This window comes from Sapajus apella, unplaced genomic scaffold, assembly GCF_009761245.1.
Source record: "Sapajus apella isolate SASKATOON/1434 unplaced genomic scaffold, GSC_monkey_1.0 scaffold19, whole genome shotgun sequence".
Lineage (NCBI taxonomy): Eukaryota > Metazoa > Chordata > Mammalia > Primates > Cebidae > Sapajus > Sapajus apella.
Genome location: NW_022436959.1, coordinates 22,557,436 through 22,577,077, shown reverse-complemented (window position 1 = coordinate 22,577,077; position 19,642 = coordinate 22,557,436). Strand labels below are relative to the sequence as shown.

The following is a 19,642-nucleotide window of genomic DNA, read 5'->3' as shown; positions in this document are numbered from 1 at the left end:
ATTAATATTTTAAAAATTAAATGTAGCACCTAAATGCTTAAAAACATTTTAAGTTAAAAGGACAAAAATCTAATTTCCGTATGTATTACTGTTCTTGTAATTCTTGTCATTTTATTTTTAAATGGTTGTCCATTACATGTGAATAAGCTTCATCCTTTGAAGAACACATATGGACTAAGTTAGCTGGCATTTTCCTTATCAAAAAATAAACAAGTCTGAACGTGGGTGTTCTGTCAATCAGAACACTTAGCCATGTTACAGGCTGCAACTGATGTACAAATCCATTACCCAGGCATAAAATGCTTTACCAAAAAAACAAATTAAATAGCTTTATAGCTCTTAGCTGGATACATTGCCAAAATATGCAAGGGATGAAATATGTATGTGACTTCTTTAAGAAAAGAAATTGAAACCAGGAGCCAATTACTTCTCAGCAGTGCAAATTATACTTCAACTCTCTATTTTCATGTCTTGTCTTGTTTATCTTACTTAGATTGTAAACTTAAGGGAGAAGGGAAAGAATCTGTCCCTTATATTCCATCAGCCAGTAGAGCATATTCCTATTAGTACTTCTATTGCAAATATATATTTATTGCCAAAAAGGAATTTATTTTTTATGAAACAGAGATAAGCAAGGCATCAAGAAAGGCTTGATTCTTGGCCTACTATGAAAATGTGGATAAGCCATTTCACCTTTCTTCTTATTTTCCTCTCTAATGAAATGAAAGTACCCATTTCCCTTTTGCAGGCCATGGCGTGAGGTTTCATGATACAATGCCTGTGAAGTCAATCTGGTTTCTCGGAAGACTGGTGTTATATAAACAGCGAATATTATTACCCTCATTGGGTTGAGTTGTGTAACATCCCAATGTTTCAACCAAAAAATTTGAGAAAGAGACATAAAATTTCACTTTATTTTATTAAAATTTGCCCTTTTTTCATCACCAGACTTAACACTGTCTATTATAATGAAGCAGTTCAGATCTGTGCTTATGACAGACAAATGGTTAATGAATCCTAGGCTATTCCATGCTGAGAAGGACCTTTATGTTTTTTTCCCAACTCTTACTTCCCTAGAAGGTAAAGCGGTATTTCAAAGGAAATAATGCTCTTCAGAACTTTTAAAACCCTATTTCATTATCCTAGTGATTTCTAAAGTTTTAGTTTTTCCATAAATACTTGCAAGATCACATAAAATGTTCAAGTGAACTAGGGCTACTATAAATAACTGTTTTCAGGAGACCTCGGGGAGAAATTTCACTGATGTCCTAACCCAAAAGCTTTTCTCTCCCCACACCTAGCCATGTTTCAGCTGACTTAACTTATATATATATGAGCTAATGTTACAAATTACTTCCAACTCATTCAATAATAAAGGCCATTAAATTACCTTGTTTTTTTTCAAGTTCTCAAAAAATTACGACAATGTGAAAGAAACTTCTCTTTTAGACAACAAGATGAGCTGTATCAGGCCTGGTCATGGAGAATGCAGAGAAAAGGTTTACAATTCTAAGGGGAGTTTGCCATCAACTGTTCATCTGCAGACCACACATTGTAAGGTCACCTGCCATTTCTGAGGCTCCAATGCAAAATCAACAGCAGGTAACAATACCATGTAGTCATTTTTCTTAAATGACAAAATCTGGAATCCCAAGAATTTTTGCATTCATCTGGTTTTGTAACTGTTTTCTAGATTGAGCAACGTATAGACAGTAGAACAAAAACCCTTAGGCAAACTAAAAACTTTTAAAAATTGATGTGCTGAATATCAGTTTCCAAAAGATAATTTAATCTACCGAGAATACATCGTCTTCTGTCTTCTACTGTCCATCACTCAAAAATTTTATCAGAGAACATATTGTATATTACTTTACTAACAAGTCAGAAAAAACATGTGTTCTAAACCATCTCAATCAAAGGTAAAGCTTAAATGACCTATAAGAATTGAAGACCAGGATTTTATGCACACTTATGGTGAGACCAAAATAGAAACCATACAGGCTAGATATGGGTATGACAATCCACAACAATTTAAGGTATCCCCATTTCAAGCTAGGCTTCTGCTTAAATGTGCATTTCTCTTCACCCTATAATATAAATTCAGGAATTTTCCTTGAAAAATTCAATGATGAGCCAAACTTACAGATTTCGGAAATTGAAGAGTTATTAATTATCTTGTTCATGCAGAAAAAGGAATGTCTGAACAGAACGGGTATTAGGAAAGACTAACTGATTTTCTTGAGCAACTCTGCATCTTTCCAGAGAGAGCAACTGCCTGGCACAAAATGACCTCGTTAGTTAATAACAGAGCCAGAATCTGTTATTTGATCAGTTTGATGACTTTCACTGCTCCTACGCTATCTGTCCGTTAGTCCTCATGTCTTGCTGTGGCTGTCTGATTATGCCAAATAAAAGGTATTAGATTCCTTTCTCCCAAATCATTTAAAATAAATTAAAACTTTTTCTGTTTGTAATCTGAGAAATTGGCAAACTACCGCACTGACTCAAACCTAGCCAGCAACCTGTTTTTCTACAAGCAGTTTTATTGAAACATGGCTTTTCTGGTTCATTTACATAATTTCTGTGATTGAATTTACGCTGAAAGAGCAGAGTTAAGCAGAAGTAGTTGAGACCTTATGGCCCCACAGCTAAAATGACTTAATATCTCCCCCTCTGCAGACAGTTTCCAATCACTAGAATGGAGTCTACCGCTAGACAAAGTTATTAAGCAAAGAAAAACATTTTAATTACATGGGATTTAAAAAAAAAACAACAAAAAACAATTCTCCAATGAGATGAATTCTAAAGGAAGAATGAATAAGTCTCAGGTATTAATTTTTACTGTGGTAATCAGAAACACGAAGCCATCCAAATTCTCAGTATTCCTTCAAATGTAAAAGACACCAAGACACTATACCATTCTTCATCAATACATCTTGCATTTCGTACAGTTTGTAGAGCCTCTTCTAAGAAATGGCTCTTACTCTCCAGCATTTGGTATAGAGTCTGGTCCTGATCAACTCCATGTCTGATTTTGGTACCAAAACAGATATTCTTTAAAATTGACTAGCTTTTAAACTACTGTTGATGGAGAAAAATAAATTACAGCAAAATCGTAACTGTTGGGACTTCTGTTAGACGTGAAGATTACTCTCCCAGGACTACTTCCTTTTCTGTGTCATTCGGCTAAGATACCACAGTCACTTTCAAATACACTGTGGTATTTTACATGCACTATCAATTAGAATCTACTCCCTGAGCTCGTAATTGACAATAGACAATAATATCTAGGACAACATAACAAGGCAAGCTTCACAATAAATGGCCAACTTCAAGCTGCAGTATCTAGATTTTCAATTAAACAAGAAAAGGTGAGGGGATAGATCCACGGATCAAATTCTGTACAGGCAATAATGTAACACATTAACTGTCTACAGAAAGGAAATACATCTCAATTACTAAAAAAGTCTCCCATCACTCAGTTGTCTTGGTGTCATTCCTGCTTTTTAAAACAATTACCATGCCTTAGAATTAAACAGCTCTTTTTAACAAATAGATGCTGTATTTTGTGATCATTACATATGATTATATGGCTTATACATCTCATTAAAAGACAGCTTAAAATGTGAGTGGCTTTCTTTTTAAAAAAAAAAAAATGAAAGAAAAGGGAAATTTCTCCTTTTAAAGTTGTTCTTTACAGATATGGGGGGGCAAAATTTAATCTCAGAGTTATGGTGCTCTCTTAAGGTTAAACAATGTGGCTCTGCCATCTAGTGGCCATTTTTGGGAACACAACTCTGGAACACAGTTCTGATTACTATCCCAAAACCCTAAATAGATTTATCTTATTTAGCTCCCAAAACTCTCGTTTTGCTAAAAACATTAAAAAAAATTACAAACACTATTAGAAGGTAAATTGTTTATAATTAATAGAGTGCACCTTAAATGCACAGAACTGCCTTACAGTTGAAATAACACTACGCTAGAAAGTAATGAATTTTTTTTAACTCATTAATATTTGTTTAAAATACTTTGAGTTAAATCCATATAGATTTGTGGACTCTATTACCTGTGCTAATTTTTATAACTTCACAAATGTCTACATTTATAAATTAAATACTAAATAATGTATCAACAATAGTTTCCAAAGTAAAACATCATCATTTCAAAAAATCTCTTGCGATCTTTGAAATACGGGCCAGTGGGCTGGGTGCAGTGGCTCATGCCTGTAATCCCAGCACTTTGGGAGGCCGAGGTGGAAGGATCACGAGGTCAGAAGATCGAGACCATCCTGGCCAACATGGTGAAACCCCATCTCTCCTAAAAATACAAAAATTAACTGGGGGTGTTGGCACATGCCGTAGTCTCAGCTATGCGGGAAGCTGAGGCAGGAGAATCGCTTGAACCTGGGAGGCGAAGGTTGCGGTGAGCCGAGATGGTGCCACTGCCCTCCAGCCTGAAGACAGAGTGAGACTCTGTCTCCAAAAAAAAAAAAAAAACTATATGTGTGTGTGTGTATAGGCAACTGACTGTCCCTTTCTGCACTTTTCTATCCCACCCTCGACTACGAGATGATTTGCTTGCTCATTCCTACATCTTCCCTCCTCTCTCATCTTAAAATTTCTATGAATACTTAGAATATAAAACTTTTAGCTTTACCAACATAACATTTTCTTCTAGAGAACCATTATTATTGGAATTTTATAACTAGAGTCATCTGACAACAATTTTTCAGGATAAATTATACATTAAACCTTCAAATGTCAACATTTTGCCAATTTTTCTTTTGTTTTCTCTCAGTGGTCTGATTTACATACTGCTTTTTGTCATAAGGTACATGAACAATTAAATAAATATAAATATCTCTATAGCATACATATATAATTTATTTACTTAATTATGGATGTATACTATAGAGATAAATATTATGGTATAAAAAGTTATGTGTAGTATAAGAACTTCAGGTACAAGGAAATATTGTTTCGTGAGATTTTAAGTGTAGAAATATATACCTATTAACAATAATATATATATTCATTTTCTGTTTACATAAATTAGTTTTTTCCATGTATCACTCATTATTATTTTATTGTTTTCCATCCTCTGACCATGTCTCAAATCCCATAGGCCTCATGAAAGGTAAGATTCAACTGAATTTAGAAGAATTTGAAGATCCAGGAAAAAAGAGACAAATGGTAATCTCTTGAAGCCCATTATTTATTCCCAGATTGATACTTATTCCTAAACTCTCAGCTCATTTGTATACTCCTAAAGCCCATTTATATATTCCCAAACCCATATGTGCCGACATATTTTTATATACACTCATATGTTTCACAAACACAGTTAAGATATCATGAGAAATGACTTTTAAAAACTTGGTGTCTTGAATAACTATGATATAGTCTTGAATCTGTAAAATTGTTTCAGCTGGTAACTACAAGTATGAAAAGTTTTGGGCTTGGCAGCAAAGTGGCGAACACTATGTTCTTACATCCCAAAACTCTAAATATTACAATGTCATTGTGCTTCCCAGCCCTAATGTTCTTTGAAATTAAGTATACATATTACTGTATACATATTATATCTAATTTTAATATAACTATTAATGCTGAATTCAAAAATCTAGCATCCACTATAGACTTCATCAGATTTTTAAATTAACAATAACTAAAATCCACTTCAAGGCTGGGTCAGCAAGATTTGCTTTCAAAGTTATTATTATATTACATTCTGATCTTTGGCTTATTTTGTTCCTTCACAACAGTATTTACTTGCAACTAGAGGAACTACTCAAGGAAACTTTTCACAGGCATAGAATGAGGACCTAGCTGATGCTGATACAAGAACAACTTATGTTTATATAGGTTGGTGCAAAAGTCGCTGTCGCAGAAACCACACATGACTTCTGCACCACTATTCTTTAAACCACTGCAGATATTTAACTACTTCCTCCAAGCACTGGTTATCAATAAAATAGATTACATTTATGGGTAGGAGGAACAGTGAAATAATGAAGCACTGCAAGAGCCACAAAACACAATAATATTGGGGAGTCTCTTGCTTTAGATAATATGAGGAGGTCAGTAACTTAAAAACACTAGATTGTACTTTAAATAGAGGAAAACAAAAGAGAGAGAATATATTTTTAATCCTAAAGTAATACCTAAATTGAATCAATATGTGTGTGGCATCTACGTAAGGAGTTACTGTCAAATTGTTTGATGGCATACTTATTAAAAGTTCCAGGCACTCACTATGTGCTTAATGGTAGAAAAAGGTCAGATCAATTTGCAATAAAAATGTGTAATACAGAACCCCACTGACTCACCACCAGGCCACCCTCCTCTGTGTAAATGCTTACATTTTCCAAGCCCAGGAGCACAAGAAGTGGAATCGTTGTCATTCCTCCTTGAATCCATTCCTCCAGGGACACGGTTCCATCATGATCATAGTCAATTTCTTCCATCATTTCATGGAGAATCTGGAGTAGAGGAGATAGGGAAAATTTGTGATCAATCAATAAAATAAATTTCATATGCTATAACATAGGAAATTGTGACTAAGAGCTAAGTGGCGAGTTGGGATAAATATCTTGGTAACTCAGTACAACATTAATTCTATTACTAATGAAGAAATGACTTTGCTAGGATTTCTAAACCTGGCCGCTTACACTGATCACATTTTAGAAATAAGTGCTTAACTTTGTAATATTTTTCCAATGAACAGCACAGCTAAAATCAGAAGGTATCTTTAAGTGTGAAAGTGGTCTTTTAATCACTTTTGCCAGATTATTTTTTAGATTCGTATATATGCCAGAAAATGTCTGAACAAATTAACTTCATGGCAAAGAGCTCATATAATTCTTTGCTAAGTAGTAAGGGGCGAGGGAATTTAGTTGCTTTTAATTGCCTATCAGAATTTAATAGAGTCAAGAAGTTAAAGGATCAAATCACGTTTAATTAAACTTTGTTTCTAAAGATGACTTGCAAGTAATGTCTTAAAGTGTTCTCCGCAGTATTTGTTTGCATTACATTTACTTCTCTGTGCTATGGTGGCAATATCAGAACTTATCTAGAAGGGTTCTTGTGAGGATTACATAGGCTAATGTATTATAAGCAGATGAGCCCCGGCAAATAGATCAAGTGCCATATAGAGTTGTGTTATTATTAATGGAAAATATATGTAAGTTCCAAACATATTACCATTGGTTGCTGGGAAAGCAAAGTACTTCCCATCTAATGCCATCAAGAGGGCACACATAGTAAGAATGCTAATGAAGAAAGGAACTCACTATCTTTATATAATACCAAAATGTTAATCAATTTGGAAAAAGAAATGCAGAGTGTACCAGAACAGAGATTTGAAAAGACACAATGCATGAAAAACTTGATTTGTTGGTAGAAGTGCTGTCTGCCCAAACACTCTTGTTCCTGACATCTTGGCTCAGGAAGTATTGTATTTGAAAGTTAGATTATTGTTCTTCCCCTGGCTTTCAAGAGCATGCTGATAAATGAGTAGAAATATATACACCATAAGAGAAGTGAAACAATGACATTTGTTTCAGTTGCATGATGCTTTCCTTTCTGTACCTAATAAATCTGATGTTAAAGCCATCTTCTGACCACAAAGAATAAGATTGAACTGAGTGTAGAGCCTGGTTTATTTGATAAAAACTTCCAGAGACACTTGAGTCTTCTCCCTACTATAATCAACCTCAAACGTTCACTTCTCTGTATTTATATATGCAAACCTATCAGAAGCCTGCTGATGTGTACACTTGTTTACAATGAGAACTATTGAAGCCTTAGGCAAGATGATGAGGCAGTTCCCAGAGCAGCATACATAATGTACGACTTTGTACCATTTCAGCTCCCTTGAATAGGAGCAGATTTAGCAGAAATGCACAGGTCAAGTAATGTTACAGATTACTTGTATTCTCCAGCCAACAATCTGACAGTAGGTATTTGTTGTAGAAAGACTACTCAGCCACCAACTGTCTTCTTTTCCTAGCATCCTGATGTCCCCTTTCTCAAGTCTACACACACACCCACCCACACACCAAAAATACTTTTATTGGGAAATGGTAGTGCCCACTGTTTTGAAACCTGAAGGGAGAAACAAATCCCCTTCCCCCTCTCCCTCTAGTGAGCACAAACTGGCTTGATGGATAGATGACTAATCTGTACAGGTGGAAAGGTGAGTGGGAGAGGAGAAAGCTGTTGTAGATTAATAACCAAAAAAAAAAAAAAAGCAATAGAACGGATAAGAAATCCCTGTCTTTCGGTGAAAATAATATTAAGGTGAGTGAAACAATAAATTAAATACATGTTACCATCTACATTATTAGCCCATATATAAATGGCAACCTGTTAATGACATCTGCCACTCCCTATAAGCACAGCATGTACATTTCCCAATAGTTAATTTTAAAATGGAAAAATCCAAATCCTATTAAGAATAGGGAAATGCTATCAGAATTCTTGCAGCATGTAATCATGCCATTATCCAGTTGTTTACTGCATAAATGTGAACAGAGGTTAAATATACACCTCTTGAGTTTGGATAAAATACAAACCATTTAAATAAAATGTATTTGTATTTGCTTTATATATACTTTGCTAAAGATTTTAAAAATAATATAAACACAACATTTCTTATTAACTTTTCCCAAAATATTTTTCGTGGCCAAAGTTATGGTTTCAAGTCAAGTATATTTTAATATATATTTGAATAATGTTGTAATTTTGATGTTTATTCAAAACAAGAATTCTATTTTCTTATAAGCATTTTTAGATACTCTTTCTCTAAACAATTTAAAAATTCCTGACTCTAACTAGCTGAAGAGCTTTGGGCAAGTAATTTTTAACATATTTGGGTATCAGTTTGCTCCTCTGAAAAATGAAAAAAAATAGTGTATCTACCTCAGAGAGCTGAGAGCATTGTGTAACATACACATGCAAGGTAATACAATGCACTGTGCATAGAAAACTACCATCTTCTTTTATGGCATGGCCTGATCTTGCAGTGTCTATCAGCACCTTCTGCTTATCCACATGTTTGTAAGACCACCATTCAAAATAACTGCCACGAGGAAGAAAGCAAAAGTTACTTTTAAGAGCTTCAGAACTCCACATATACCTTGTTATCTTATTCAGAATCCATTTTGACTTCTAATTAGAAATAGTAACTTAGGTATAAAAAGCAAATTCAAATGACCGGAATATATTAGGGTCCCAGAAAAGACAAAAGAAAAAAAGAAAGAAAGAGAGAAAGAGAGAGAGAGAGAAAGAAAGAGGGAGAGAGAGAGAAAGAGAGAGAGAGAAAAGGAGGGAGTAAGGGAGGGAGGGGATGAGGAAGGAAGGGAGAAAAAGAAAGAAAGAAAGACAAAAGAAAGAAGAAAGAGAAAAAAGAAGGCAAAAAAGAAAGACAAAAGAAAGAAAAGAAATAAAAAAGAAAGGAAGGAAGGAAGGAAGGAAGGAAGGAAGGAAGGAAGGAAGGAAGGATGGAAGGAAGAAAAGACAGACTTCCATAATTTAGCCAATAGTGAAATCATTCATATACCTACTGGATTAAGTTCAGTGACATCCCACTCAAGGTATTCTGCAACATGCATCATCTGACTGATGATATTTTCTAGCTCCTGGACAAGAAAGAGAGAGAAAAAATATGAATCCAAGATCGTAGTAACTTTTAAATCTTTCACTTACAGGAACTGTTTTGTTCAATATATAGATAAAAAATTTAAATGACTTATATGGAAATATATATGTACCTAATCCTTTTTAAAGGTCTAATTAACTATATAAAGAAAAGAGAATCCTAAATATAAATCTACCTTGTGCATTGTCTAGAAATGTTCACCAGGAGAGGGCACAACTATACAAAAAATATATTCTCTTCAACTAAAAGAGGGTGTCTGAAGAAAACAGGAGCAGATGTATACTGCAACATATGATCTTTAACTCACTGAATTCCCTGATCCTTTGGCTTGAAAACAGATATGAAAGGGTGGAAAAAAGCAATTGAGAACAAGTAAGAAGTCTATTTTTATCTTGATGCCTTGAGAATGTATACTGACTGTTTTAGTCATGTATTGAACAATCTACTTTTGCTAGAAGGATGTTCAGGGTCAAGGTTTGCAGGACAAGTATACATAGCATTTATTTTGTAAGAGGATGAAATATTAGCTTGAATTTCCATATTATTCTGCTCAATTATCAATTCTTTGAAGAACTTCAAGTTAATACATATGACCTAAATTAAAACATTTTCACACCTATTTACTTAATAATTTAATTTTTCTCTATCTGCAGAAAAGATTAAACATGGCTTTGTGGAATCCTTGTAATTTTACATGAAAACGTGACATAATTTGAAGAGTGGTTTAACAGTATGTTTTAAAATGTATAAAGTATAAAAGAGGAAAGCTTGAAAGTTCCTTAAAGATTATTTTAACTAAATCTCTAATCCAACATAAGTATTCAATTTTCACAGAATGGAGAAGAAATATGATAAAACAGATTCTCTTATGGGGAGCCATGGTTCCCTCTAAGGAACTAATAAAAGCTATACTTACACTCTCCAGAAAAAATTTAATTATGAATATGTTATTTAAGATAGGCTGTCCCAGAAGCAATACAAACAGAAATGTATTTATTACAGATTAACAAATTTTAAATCATAAATCCCTTTGAATTATAGGTTAAAAGTGCACGTGTGCACGCTGACATTACTCATCTGTCACCTACTCTATCTTTGCTTACATATGCCTTAATGGTTTGGAAGTGTTAAAGTCCCTGGATATCTCTTAAGAACAGAAACTATTTTTAGTGGACTGTTAGCTAGGCAAGTGATATTAGGTGAGTCATCCCACCTAAGACTCAGTTTTCTCATCAGTAAAATAGCTACTCTAACTTTACCTCCTTCATACAATTGCTGCAAAGATTAAACATATTATACAAAATATATTTATTTTGTTGTTTGGCATATTGCAAATGATCAACAAATCTTAACTATTATTAGAAACACTGACCATTGGCCTGGCACGGTGGCTCACACTTGTAATCCCAGCACTTTGGGAGGCTGAGGAGGGTAAATCACAAGGTCAGGAGTTTGAGACCAGCCTGGCCATATGGTGAAACCCCATCTCTATCAAAACTACAAAAGTTAGCCGGGAGTGGTGGCACATGCCTGTAGTCCCAGCTGCTTGGGAGGATGAGGTAGGAGAATCGCTTCAACCCAGGAGGCAGAGGTTGCAGTGAGTGGAGACCACACCACTGCACTTCAGCTCCATTGAGCAAGATTCTGACTCAAAAAATAAAAATAAAAAAAGAAAAACTAGCCATTTTTCAAAAGATCACTTCCTTTCTGTTTTGCCCCCAGTAGACGAACTGCTACACCTTAAATGTACAACACATGATATCAGAAGGTACAATGTAAACCTGACGGTGAAGGAAAAATACTGGAGCAATAGGTATTGTGGAGAAAATCCTAGAAATGAAATCCAGATCTTTAATTACAAAAAATAGAGATGAGTTTAGCCAAGACTAAATACATTTATCCCCAACTTATTGCTTTGTATTGGGACTATAGTTATAAATATTTCTAGTCATCTGCTGTATATGCTAACGAAAAATGGCCAAGAAAAAATAAAAGCATTTGGCTGAATTTTCAAATCAACTGCCAACCCATGGCCTAGTAAAGAAGCATCATTTTAAAGTAATTAAAAAACAAACATTACATATAACAACTCTACATTAAAATATAATTTATATTAGTGTAGGCACAAGCGCTATAATAAGCATAGAAGGTATCAAAATTTCTAGTGGTGAAATGGCACCAGAAAATGAGCACATTTATTATGTAGCTTGATATTTCTAATTGGGAAACTGCAGACCACTAGGCACTTAAAAATAATAGCATCTGAAAAATTACTGAGACTTAAACACAATAAATCCCACAATCACAGCACCAATTCAGAGCAATGGTCATTTCCTACAGTAGGAATTATATATTTTAATTTCTCTCTGGAGAAGCTAATATACCATTATCCTACTCAAAGTTACATAAATAGGCTTCCAAGTTCACTGCTTTGCTTTTAAAAGCCTATTTGAGCTGCCACAGGGAGGTCCATCAGATGAGGAGAAAAGCTCCCTTATTTTCAGTGATCATGTCTATTTAAGTCATTATTAAATATATCAACACATTTATTTTTTAATGATATTAAATATTTGTTTTAAATGTGCACTTCAAAATTTCCATAATATGACACTTATTCTATTAGTATTCTTATCTTTCCTTGAAGAACAAGAAATAATATAACATGCAAAACATGTAAGGTAGATTAGTGGATGGAAACTGAGATGGACTTTCATGCAAGGTACTGATCTGTGCAGTAGGACTAAGAACTACTTTCTGTTTCTCTGAAAGCTAGCAATGATTTCCATATATTACAAATAAACATTCAATTATTCCTTTCAGTTAATCATATAAAGAGGGCATTTTCTTATCTTTTCTGACTACAACTATAGAATGTTAGTTGAATATTAAATTGGATGAGTTATTTAAAAGGCAAATTTTGTGGAAGCAATTTATAAATATATTTACCTATTTCAGCAGCATATAGGACTAAAGATACCTTGGAAAACTGGGAAAATAATAAGATAATTAAATTGACTTTATAAATCCTTTAAATTCTACTGATAATCTCAAGTTTCCTTAATGTCAAATGTTATGGATAGTTTTCCTTCATTCTAGACCAATGATTTCAACTTAATCTTATGTTTTATTTATATGAGGCTGGTGTCTTTCTTTTTTTACCTAACTTCAGTGCAGGAAAAAAAAAGTCATGTCATGGTAGCAAAACAATCCAATAGAACAAACTCTAATCTTAACAGTTTCCTCAGATCACTCTCTTTCCAACAGTCAAAAGATAAAAATGCCATATGAGTGGATGTAAATTACATTAAGTGTGCCTTCTGTGGTAATAACTATAAATTTATTCATTGCATTTTTCAGAAGAAACTCTTTGAAATTTTCACAGATAATTTGAAAAAAAAAATTACCGAGCTGTCCAGAAAGCCATTCCCATCCGTGTCATAAAGGCGAAACATAACTAGAATAAAAGAGGTATTGAAAACAAGATTATAGGCAAATAAGATTAATTTTAGTTTAAAGTATATTCATTAAAATTTAGTTTGCATGGAAAACAAACACTAAGCTCCTCCCCTGCTCCAAACAGTTAATTTGTGGGATTATTTCCAAAACTAAATTGAAAATGAATTAAGCAGCTAATAGAAATACTGGATAGCACATACAAAGTCTATCAAATTTTGTCTGTGTCTAGGAGACACTAAAAAGCACTATTATTTTTTCAAACTCTTTATTATAAGTCAACTCAAAAATAAAAGAGAAATTGAAATATTCGAAGCCTGGATATTAAAGAGCAGAGTGCATAAGGAAATAAAGGAATGTGAAATTTTAGAAATCAATTGCAATTTGAAATCCACCATTCACTATTACAAGAACTTGGTTAAAAACTCTTTTCTTTATCTGTAAAATGAGAATAATCATTCTACCATAACACACATTTACTGTGAAAGTTAAAGGAGGTGATAGACACAAAAGTGAACCAAAAGCTACAGATGATACAAATAGATACCATCATTAGGGTTGATCCCCAAGCAGTATGGGAGAGGAAGGAGGAATGCACAATAATGGATTCTTTCTGATGGAGGAAGCCAACCCAGAAAAACTGCATTATGATCATGGCTCTCACGGTTTATTTGTTTAAATCTGAGGTAAAGCTTCAGAGGATAACTGATCTTTGAACTAATCAAGTAAGGAAAAGGAGAACATTGGCTCTCTGTTAGGTGGTTGAGGAAAGCAGGTGACAGAGGTCCCTGATGGGCCTGAGGATTCCCTTGTATAATTCACGTATCTCCAGGAGGCTGTGGAAGAGGCTACAGGTGCCATTTTGAGATAAATAGAGAAGAAAGACACAGCTGTAAAAATAGAAGAATGGAAGTAAGGGCTTATCTTGGGTTTGTATAATTTCCTGAATGATCTTGAAGTCTGAAGTCTATAATATTAAAGACGTAGACAACTAAGAGGTATAATTATACAATGGCCTTGACAGTCTATCTGTAGGTGATTATTTTTGTATTTAATGGTTACTGCATTTCAGCAATTCTAACACATGATTATTTATAAGATAATTAGTCTATGGCTAAAGAGAAAAAAGCAATATAACGATAATATTCTATTTATTGTAAAATGCAAACAAATGTTAAAGAGCTAAAGTGTAAGAAAACAAATGTCTGTCTATTGACTTAAGGGTGATAATACCAAGCCAGCTGAAAGACTTAAACATCTGTATTTGTAAATCATGGTAATTATCCCCCTTCATATAGTCAATGAATGAAATAAAATGCAGAAGGAAAAAGCAACTTACAACATTGTGGATACTAAGCATTTCAAGAGATTGTAGTGCAGCAGCAAAGAGTAAAAACTACCTTCATAAATGGCAAGAATTAACTGACTACTCAGAGAAAGGATTAACTATCAGCAATAAGGCAAATACCTATAAAAGCCTAAATATATTTTAGATTGAGAGACATTTATGACTCTGTTAACACTTAGTGGAGTAAATGACTGCAAAACGACCATTTCACGTCACTCAAATACGTGGAAACCCTGTTCCTATTGGTTGACCTTACTGGGAACATGAACTCAAAGAACACACATAGGAAAGATATACAGATACTGAGCATTCATTATTGAAAGTGTCTGAAACTCCTTCCTACATTCTGAAAATCACACTTTATGAGGATCATTAGAAAATGAAAACTCTGGATACCTTTTCTTTACTAGCCTGACTTGAAGCTAGACTGTGCATATGACCCAGGCTCCACCACACAGAAGCACAGACCCCAGTTATCAATAACATGCTGGTGACCCAAGCAAAAAAGCTTGCACAGAATCCACTCTGGTGATGGGAGGTGGCAGTGATTTCAGGGAGAACATCCCGGGTTCTGGTTGAGGCAGGGGTGTTTCAAGGCAACCATTCTAGCCAAATTTAATACTTCCTTCATCATCGTTCCTCAAGAAACAGCCTCTAGAATTTGTTCTCTACCTCTCCCAATGATTCTGTGTCCTCCTAAATATCACTTAAAAATAAGAACATGCTTTATTAAAAACAACCAGTTAAAATAAAGCTGATTTTATGTCTTTCCCAAGGATCCTGTGTACTTAACATTGGTTTTAAAAACGAACTTACTATTGAAATATTACACTTACAGATGAATGCATTATTTAATACCTTATTAAAGTGTACATGTCAATGTAACTATTACCTCTAAGTCAAGAAATAGAATTGTTATTAAGAAATCAGAACCCCTTTCAGCATACCCCATGATTAGTTTTTCTTCTCTCCCCAAAGATATAATTATCTTGATGTCTACATCCCTTCTTTTGAATTTAGCATCATTTACTGAATGGTTTTTGTAATCTCCATCTGTATTTTTGTGGATTGCATTAGCATACTCCTTTTCTTCTCTGCATAGTATTCTAATGCATAAAAATATCACAATGTATTCATTCTAAACTGGTAAGATATTTTGGTTGTCTCCAGTTTCCTATTTCTAGTAATGATTGGGCTAATTTAATAATTCTGCTATAAACCTTCTTGCAAATGGCTCAGGTCAACGACTGCCAGTTGATTATGAGTCTGGGTCATAGTAGATACTACCAACAGCTATTAAAAGTGGTTTCACCAAACTCATCTCTTAACAGTCTACGACAGTTGACCCACTTCCTCACCAATATTGGGTATTGCCAGTTGTCTAATTTAAGCCATTGTGGTGGAGGTATAGTGGTATATGACAGAGGTTTTAATTTGAATTCCCCTGACTATTAGTGAGATTAAGCTAATTTTTATATACTTTATATGTTTTGGGAGGGCCTGAAACATACGCTTATATTTATGACACATAAATACGGTCTTTCGTGAGGTGACTATTAAAATCTCTTGCCCAATTTTCCGTTGGATTACTTGCTCATTTCTATTGATTCATATAAGTTTGCCGTGTGTTTTGCACTTAAAACCTTTCCTAGGTTATGTGTTGCAAATATACTCCCCCACTCTATTTTTTTTTTAATTTTCCCTTGTTTAATGCATTCTTTTGATGAACAAAAGATCATAACTGTAATGGAAAGATGATTCATCAAACTTTTCCTTATGTATAATTTTTATGTTCTGTATAAAAATCCTTTAAAAATTTTTTTTTAACTTTTAGGTTCAGGGGTACGTGTGCAAGTTTGTTACACAGGTAAACTGGTGACAGGCAAACTTGTGACTCAGGCATACAGATTATTAAGGTACTAAGCATACCTTTCACCAAGATCCTGAAGACCTCCTTTTGTATCTCCTAGAAACAGTAATATTGGAATCCAGTTATGGGTGTAGTTCGAGGTGGGGCTTACTTGAACTTTTTTTTTTTTTGTATTTTAATATAACTTTTTCTAAAAGAGGGATTCAAAACTAACTATGCTCCTTTTTTTTTTTTTTTTTGGGTTTGTTTGTTTTTTTTTTTTTTTTTTTTGTATAATGTGATTTGATACTTATCCCATCAAAAGATGAGGGTCTAGAGCCACTTGTCTTGAAGCAGGGTAGTGTATATTTTGATTGTATTAAATAACATAGCAGCAAAGTTATGCTGTTCATTTATGAAGTTAAATCATAAAAGGTGAGGTAGATTCTACCTTACTTTGTGGAAAACTTGCACTGGAGAACTGAGCCACCATGGGAGTAGATTTGCCCTGAGGCTGTTTGGAATTCCACACTAGCCATCTTAGACAGACAAAAGGGAGTATCCTTGAGAATACATGGAGAGAAAGAGACAAAGAGAAAGAGAGAGAGGAGACACTAGGAGAAGACAGAGCACAGACCTGCTCATTCTTAGGTATTCCAGACATCAACTGTTTCAATTCGAATCTGTCTCAGTGCAATCATATATAAGATCTACAGACAGGTTGCCCAGTTAAGGTTTTTTTATTTCCCTAAATTTTGACCCACATACAAAAAAAACAGATATTAAAATTAGTGCTGTTATTTTAAGCTACTAAGTTTTGAGGTGAGTTATTAAGATGGACAATGGAACAATATGGATATCCAATTAACCAAGCACATTACTAGAGTGGTGAACTTGATTTCATTTTCCCTTTTTATTTTTTCTTTTTTGAAGACAGAATCTCAGCTCACTGCAACCTCCACCTTCTGAGTTCTAGTGATTCTCCCACCTCAGCCTCCCAAGTAGCTGGAATTACATGCGTGTGCCACCATGCCTGGCTAACGTTTTGTACTTTTAGTAGAGATGGGGTTTCACCATGTTGGTGAGGCTGGTCTTGAACTCCTGACCTCATGTGATCTGCCCACCTCAGCCTCCCAAACTGCTGGGGTTACAGGCATGAGCCATTGCGCCCAGCCCTTTACTTGCTTTCCAGTGGCAGCTTTGCCATAATCTCACATCCATGTAAATTTGGGTCAGTTACTGGACTCCCTTTTCTGTACCAAGAGCTTGTCTGTCTATCACTATAACCATACCACACTGTCTAAATTACTTCAGCTTGTAAAAATATCTTACATGTAATCACATGTATTCCCTAATTTTGTCCAGCTTGAAGACTGCTTTAGCTATATATGTCTTTTACCTTTGTATATAGCATTTAGAAAATGTTTGCCAATGTCCAATGGCAAAACAATACAAAAATCAAACCAAAAATAACACTGCTGGATTTCTGCATTTCTTTTTCTTTCTTTTTTTTTCTCTTTTTTTTTTTTTTTTTTGAGACTGAGTCTTGCTCTTGTTGCCCAGGCTGGAGGACAATAGCATGATCTTGGCTTACCACAAACTCCACCTCCCGGGTTCAAGCAATTCTCCTGCTTCAGCCTCCCAAGTAGCTGGGATTACAGGCATGACCCACCTTGCTGAGCTAATTTTGTATTTTTAGTAGAGACGGATTTTTTCCATGTTAGTCAGGCTGGTGTCAAACTCTTAACCTCAGGTGATTTGCCTGAATCGGCCTCCTAAAATGCTGGGATTACAGGTGTGAGCCACCATGCCTGGTCAACCCTGCTGGATCTCTAAGGAAATTGTACTGAATCTATATATCTGTTTGGGGAGAATCTTTAAAATGCTGAGTCTTGAAATCTACAACCATGTTATATTCTTCTTTATTTAGAGCTTTAATTTCTTTCAATAGTTTCATATTGTTCTATATAGATACCTTTCAAATAGTTTTTAAAGATTTATTTCCAGGTATTTAATATTTTGATTTGATAAATGATAAAATTTCTTAAATTTTATTTACTTATTATTAGTTGGTGTCATATAGAAATACAAGTGACTTTTATTTCTACTTTGTAGGCACAGATCTTGCTAAACACACTTCCTAATTCAAGTACTTGATCTATATGTAGATTACTGGGTAGTGTATCATAAACAACAAATTTCAACTTCTTCTTTCCCATCCTCATAAACTCCATGTATTTCTCTTGCCTTATTGCCATGGGCAACGATCTCCAACACAAAGTTGAATTACACTTAGAGTAGTCTCCGTTCTTGTCTTGGTTCCAATATCAATGAGAGAAACTTCAATATTTCACTCTTAGATATAAAGTTTGATGGGAGTTTCTTATATACACACATTATTAGATTAATGGAGTTCTTTACTACTTTTAGTTAGCTAAGAGTTTTTGCGATTAAAGTTGTTCTGTTTTTAATCATGACTAGAATACACATGGAATATGATAAAATACTTTTATGATTTTCTTCTTTATTCTCTTAATGTAGCAAAATACCTTGTTTGGTTTTCTAATGTTAAGCCAAATTTAAGTGCCTGTAATAATCCCAAATTGAATTTGGACATGTTATTTCAGCTCCTTTACATATATAGCTGGACTTGATTGCTAATATCTTGCTTCCATTCTGCTTGTCATCTGGAAATATATATGAATGACTTGTACTTTAATTTCTTAAATTAAATGGAAAAAGCCAGGCTTCCTTCTCCCCAAAATTTGCCCTAAAAATCCAAGTTGCACTCATACTTCTCCAAAACTTTTAAGGAGGTTTTAAAAATATACATTCTGTCCAAATTTTCCAGTTGATTCCAGTAGAAGGTTGGTCTTAAAATCCCTACTTCATTAGGGCCTGAAGAATCTATTATTTTAAATCATTTATTCCTAAACACATTAACAAGAGTTAATAATGTTCTCCATAGATTTTGTCTAATTCATCAAGGAAGAAAGTTGGAGAGTTAAAAGCTCTAGTTAATACAATAATGATAATAAAAATATCATATATATATTGAGTACCAAGTCCCATATACTCTAAATATTACCATGTCAAGGTGAAGGATAAAACTTTCCTTTCATCCAGAAGAAAGAGAAAGTCTAAGGCTTTAATTTTCAGTGATCGATCTACTTTTCTAATTTAAAATTGTAGCTAGGTAATCAAAACATGAAGCACTGAATACACATATTTACCTTGGTTTTCTATGGAAGTAGCATTATAGTAACAATAAGAGATGAAATAGGCATAAATCTATAAGCAGAAAGAAAACATGAGAGAAAACACTAACA

General features: G+C 34.1%; 1 protein-coding gene across 13 annotated transcripts in view; it reads right to left on the bottom strand.

Annotated features, from left to right (window-relative positions):
- The window catches only part of DGKB (diacylglycerol kinase beta), a 723,408-nt gene that overhangs the window by 506,107 nt on the left and 197,659 nt on the right, over window positions 1-19,642 (bottom strand). For all 13 annotated transcript variants that reach the window (XM_032286738.1, XM_032286728.1, XM_032286731.1 and 10 more), the window contains 3 exons: window positions 13,068-13,117; window positions 9,569-9,643; window positions 6,365-6,484 (listed from right to left, as the gene is read on the bottom strand). In XM_032286738.1, the coding sequence (XP_032142629.1) occupies window positions 6,365-6,484; window positions 9,569-9,643; window positions 13,068-13,117 (245 nt within the window). The remainder of the gene's footprint in view (window positions 1-6,364; window positions 6,485-9,568; window positions 9,644-13,067; window positions 13,118-19,642) is intronic.